The sequence below is a fragment of the Physeter macrocephalus genome, chromosome 7 (genome assembly GCF_002837175.3).
Source record: "Physeter macrocephalus isolate SW-GA chromosome 7, ASM283717v5, whole genome shotgun sequence".
Lineage (NCBI taxonomy): Eukaryota > Metazoa > Chordata > Mammalia > Artiodactyla > Physeteridae > Physeter > Physeter macrocephalus.
Window position 1 is genome coordinate 49,491,454 of NC_041220.1, and position 6,089 is coordinate 49,497,542.

A 6,089-nucleotide genomic window follows, 5' to 3' on the forward strand; every position below is an offset into this window, starting at 1 on the left:
CATTTGTTGAGACGTGGATGGATCTAGAGACTGTCATACAGAGTGAAGTAAGTCAGAAAGAGGAAAACAAATATCGTATATTAATGCATGTATGTGGAACCTAGAAAAATGGTACAGATGAACCGGTTTTCAGGGCAGAAGTTGAGAGACAGATGTAGAGAGAAAATGTATGGACACCAAGGGGGGAAAGCCACGGGAGGGTGGGGATGGTAGTGTGATGAACTGGGCGATTGGAATTGACATGTATACACTGATGTGTATAAAATTGATGACTAATAATAACCTGCTGTATAAAAAAATAAATAAAATAAAATTCAAATATTAAAAAAAAAAGAATCTGGAATAACGCATACACTTTCAATCTCTGGTTTTCTTTTCCAAAAATTTGAAAACAAAAACCAAGTATTCAATTTAACAAACAATTATTGAGCTTAGTTCTAAGTATACAAAGATGAATAAAACACAGTCCCTTACTTTCAGGAACACACAGCTTTACAGGAAAAGCAAGCAAGCTAACCAATAATTGCTTTAATATGTTGTTCAATGGTAGAAAAATAGAAATAGGTATATGGTACCAAAGTAGTCAAGGGAATAAATTGATTTAGACTCCACAATATAGTCATGTCTATAGAAATTAATGAAGGCCTTATCAAATAAGTCTAAAAAACTTATAAATGATGCTAGGCAGAGAAGAAAGGAGGGATGTTCCAGGCAGTGACAAAGAAGCATAAAGCAACGCAATATGTTTGAGGGAGCAGAAATGACTCAGTATGACTGGACTGTAATGTGCGAGGAAACTAATAGTTGGAGATGAGTCTGAAGAATTAGGCAGGAACTAATTATGATAAGCACTGACTACTTCGCTGGGAGAAATATTGCTCTGGACTAAAGGATGAATTTGATAAGAATAAGACCAGAGGAAGGAAGACCTCTTGTAGGAATATATGAGAGATGATTAGGGCCAGTGGTATAGGGCAGAGCAGAAGTAGTAAGTTTAAGAAGCACTCAGAACTGACAGAGCATGGTGAGTGGTGTGTGGCAGGAGGAGAATGAGATCTAGAAAGACTACAGAATGTTGGCTTGGGCAAATGCTGATGCTTCCAACCAAAGTAGAGAATATAGGAGGAAAAAGAGATTTGAGACAGAAGTTGGCAAGTTCAGTACTAGGCATATGTGTACAGAGAGCATTCAACCAAGTGGAAATGCCCAGTGTCAAGTTGGGTATATGGGTCTGGACCTCAGCAGAGAGGTTTGAGCCTGAGACACTGGGGAGTCATCAGTATTCAGGTAATAAACTAAGAGAGTGGATGATACTATTTGAGAAAACACAAAGGGAGAGGAGAAGGAGTCAAAGACAGAATCTTGAGAAACAGTGATATTTTAGGGAGCAGACAAAGGAAAAAAGCAAAGAAGATATTATAAGAGGTTAAAAAAAAGCGAGAAAAGGAAAACCAAAAGAAAATGAAGCCATGGATGAGTTTCAAAGAAAAATTATGAATGATGTCAAATACTACAGAGTGGGTCATGAAAATGAAGACTTAAAGTATCCTTCTGGAGGTAGCAATTAGTGTCAGTGGTATCAATTACTACATCAATTTATAAAGTGTGGGACAGAAGCCAGACTGCAAAAGGTTACGGAGTGAACAGGAGGTGAAGAAGCAGAGAAGGAAGAATAAGTACTCTTTAGAGAAGTACTTATGAGGGAGAAGACATTAATTAGCAAGAGGGAAACGTAGTTAAAAGAGATTTTTTTTTTTTTTTTTTTTTTTGGTGGTATGCCGGCCTCCCTCTGCTGCGGCCTTTCCCGTTGCGGAGGACAGGCTCCGGACGCGCAGGCTCAGCGGCCATGGCTCACGGGCCCAGCCGCTCCGCGGCATGTGGGATCCTCCCAGACCGGGGCGCGAACCCAGTTCCCCTGCATCGGCAGGCGGACGCGCAACCGCTGCGCCACTAGGGAAGCCCAAAAGAGATTTTTAACGGGATATTAGTGATGACACTCTTGCCTCCTCACAGGACTGTTAAGAAGACTAAAAAATTTATAATTGTAAAGCGGCCATGTAAGCTTGTTAAAGAATAATTGATTAAAGCAATATCCTAAGGAGAAGAGAGGAAATGGGGCCAAGTGCACAGGCAGAAAGACTAAACCTTAAACAGGAAGAACACCACCCTACCCACTAAGTCTTAAGGAGAGCCTGAGTGTGAATATTGCTCATTTTAAAGGGGTAGAGATCGGAAATTGAAAAAAAGGTGATATCCTGAGAAGGAGGGAAGAACAGGAATAACACCACCCTACCCACTAAGTCTTAAGGAGAGCCTGAGTGTGAATATTGCTCATTTTAAAGGGGTAGAGATGGGAAATTGAAAAAAAGGTGATATCCTGAGAAGGAGGGTCTTATAGGCCAGGGAAAGAGCTTGAAGAGAACAGTAAAATGTGGAATATATGCTGAGAAAAACAGAACAAGTTCAAGCAAAAAAAAAAAAAAAAAAACAACTGATAGGAAACAGAGTGGACTCAATCAAGATTGATAACCACAATAAATTCGTGGTTTCAATCAGAATGGTCAGGTTATTTTCTCCAAACACCCCAGCCACCTCATGCAGAGACAGTAAAGATTGGTCAGTTTATGTTCATAAAGTACTTGGAAAAAAATATGATGAAAGAATGACTGAATATTAATTGAAAAATATCAATACAATTCATCTCATGTGCATATTTGACATGTTCAACATCTTTCCATGAAGTAAGTTTTTTGGTTGACATTATAACAATCCCTTTTAACTCCATTTTATCCAAGTAATCTTCAAAGTACTTTATAAACTTAACAGTTACACCAACACATAAGTTACATCTATATTTGTATGTGCAGATTTCTTCACTCCAAAAAAACGTAGTCATGTGCAGAAAATGAAAAACATGTTACCCAATTTAAACTTCAGTAAGCATGTTAAGAAAGAAAGCCTATAATTATCCAAGTTAGAATTTAACCAAGACACCAACAGAAAGTAGGAAAGAACAAAGGTTGTTAAAGTTATAATCTAACTCTGCATCTATTAATTCCCCTGCTTCTTTAGAAAACTGTGTTATGGGGTACTAGTGCTTGTAGCAAAAACATGCAACAAATACGGCAACACAGAAAAGTAACTTTCAAAGAGCCTTATATTCAAAATGACAAAATCTATAGTAAGATTAAAAAATTATTTAAAATACCATTACAAAGCATAACACACTTTAATAAAATACCTCCTGAGATGGAAACAGTTAATATGGTTATATTTGGTTATATTTGGGGAGACAGATGATTCACCTTAAAAAATCAAAACAAAACAAAAAACTACTATTCACCTCCATGCATAAGGAAAGGAATGGACTGAATGCCCTGAAGCCATCTAAGCCATTCCATCTATTAATTCTAAATATTAACAAATTTATGAAAAAGAAGAGCTGTATTAAAAACTCAGTATCAGTAATATCAAATATAACTTAATTTCACTTACAATCACAGCTACTATGCAAGTAAATAAAAATCCTACCTGCTTGTTATAATCTCTCAGTCCACTTTCCATCACTGCTAACTTTTCTTGTAATTGGTAGACTTCTTGCTGAAGTTCTTGAATTCTGAAACACATTTACAACTAATACCAATATACTTTTGTTAAGAAATACAAAATAACAAAAAGTGAAACTAGACGCCTTCTCTTAAAAACCCTCTACTTTTTGTTTCTCAGTGAGGTAGGAGGTGCTGTGCCAAAGGGCTCCAAAGCCACAGCGTAGAGTACATCATCTTGCAGATTTAATTTTCCAAGAATAGATAAAAAATTGAGTGGTAAATAATTTGAAACTCAGATACATTATGCCTACTACTGCATTTTGATCCTCAGGACAACTCTTCCAGGTACTGTTGCCAATTCTCAGGTTCAGGGAACTAAGCGACTAGTCCAAAATTCACAAAAGTGAAATAAGGGACCCTACATGATCCCGTATTTTCTAATGAACTATCCTGCAATCCTAGAAAAAAGAAAAATATTGAGAAATACTACCATTTTCCAAGTAACTACAGCAAAAAACCTACTCCTTTCCGGAACTCGTTAATTCTAAGAGAAACAAGATTTGTCTAAATTAGCTGAATTCTGCAACTGCCCAAATGTATTTGTTTTACATCAAACTTTGCCACGCATTAACATAAATATGACACAACCACTTTCATACTGGAAAAATAAAGCCTGAAGCCAGGTCTGCTTTTAAGAGAGATTTTCCATGGAGTAGCGGGAGTAAGGCTAAACACTGCTCGTCCCTGCCATTACTGCAACCAACATTTCCTACTAATCTAGGTGTAGGAGAGGAGTATGTATGCAACCACAGTTATATATGCACAAATGACTCTGCATACAGTTAAATGTGCACATGCAAATTAAAACAAACAAGATAATCAAGAGACTAATGCTACCTATGATGGTTTGATAGAAAAGATGAAGAAGAATGTTAAGGTGAAAGAAAAAGACAGAAAATGATAACACATGTAGCCCCCAAAAACTTCTTGCATAATACTAACACATTGTCTAAGTCTTAGATTATAAATGTACCAGAAAAACAAAACACAAGATATTTCATGGGTAAGGTCAGATAACTATATAAATACAAGTACATAATACTGTGTGAGCAGAACTGAGCTAAAAGATCCTAATTAGTCCCTCAATCAATGTCTTTTTTTTTTTGCTATATTGAGATTAATAAAGTAGAAAACTCCCCCATATTTTCTGCATAATCTACAAAGTAAAAAGCTAACTGCACTAACCATTTCCACTAGTGTTCCGTATTTTAAACTGTTTCTGCAGCTATGACCACAGAGGCTGTCACTAGTGCTCTCTCACTCCTCTGTACCTCTTATAAGTTTCTTAATGGCATTTTGTGTATTTCCCTTGTCTCATCTTTATTATACTGGGTTATAAGCTTCTCAAAAGCTGCAACACCACCTTATTCATCTTTACATCCCCAGAACAGTTACACAGTGCCTTTTCCAGAGAGCTTAATGAAGTTGTAATTAAAACAGAATTTACATGATTCCAATTTAAGGAAATACCAACATATAAAGCTAGAGAATCATGAAGCAGAATTTCAAAGCCAGTTACAAGTCTACTCATGTCTACTGGTATTTGACAAAAATATGAAGTAATAAAGAGTCTGTAAAAGATTTACTGGGTGACGAAACTAAATGTCAAAGCAACTCTACTGAAATAGGCTCTAGATGGCACTAAATTGTTTTAAATCAAATATGGACAGAAACATCAGATATATGATCTCTTTGAAATCAAAAGTTTCAAAACAAGTAAAAACCTTCTATATTCAGAATACACTCAGAAAGCATTTACTGAGTGCTTGTGCAAAGTTCTATGCTAGGCACCAGAGATACTATAGTTAAGAAGACAGAAGCCCTACTATGAAGAAACTGAAGGCGAACCAAGTGATCAATTAACTAAAGCCAACAAAGAATTATTTAATGCACCTGTTATCAGCCACTTGCAGAAGGTCTGCAATGTACGGGTCATCTGGCTGAGGAACTGGATAAGAACTGACTTCAGAGGGAGGGACTGGTTCGTCAATTTGCATACGCTGGCGCCTGAAAGCAATACTTCTTTTCTTGCCACCTAAAAAAAGCACATGTGTATTTAAAAAAATTTAAAACAAAACAAAACACTGTCTTAGAATTAAATATTTCAGAAGGTTAGCCTTTTAGTTATAAAGTGTGTCTCTAGCTCATATTACATACTGATAAAATGTTTTCTCCCTTATATATAAATTTACCCACCTGATCTTTAAACAATGCATTCCTGAAAACCTCAACAAGATATGGCTATAAAACAAGCTTTATTTCCTGCATGCTTGGTACATATGCCCAGATTTAATCTGTTCCTCCAGGAGATGAGGACCAGACTTCGACAAGACTAAAAGTTGAGTGTGCCTTGTGGTATTCGCTATTATGAGCTCAAGAAATCATCACCAGCAGAAAACTGTCAAACGAGGAGCTTGGGGGCTTCCCTGGTGGCGCAGTGGTTGCGCGTCCGCCTGCCGATGCAGGGGAACCGGGTTCGCG

General features: G+C 37.0%; 1 protein-coding gene across 7 annotated transcripts in view; it reads right to left on the minus strand.

Moving 5' to 3' along the window:
* Nucleotides 1–6,089, minus strand: part of CEP135 (centrosomal protein 135) — a 93,919-nt gene that overhangs the window by 78,279 nt on the left and 9,551 nt on the right. For all 7 annotated transcript variants that reach the window (XR_448321.4, XM_007116057.4, XM_007116056.4 and 4 more), the window contains 2 exons: nt 5,502–5,643; nt 3,532–3,616 (listed from right to left, as the gene is read on the minus strand). Coding sequence is in view for 6 of the 7 variants with exons in the window: in XM_007116057.4 (XP_007116119.1) it covers nt 3,532–3,616; nt 5,502–5,643 (227 nt within the window). In the remaining variant the exon portion in view is untranslated. The remainder of the gene's footprint in view (nt 1–3,531; nt 3,617–5,501; nt 5,644–6,089) is intronic.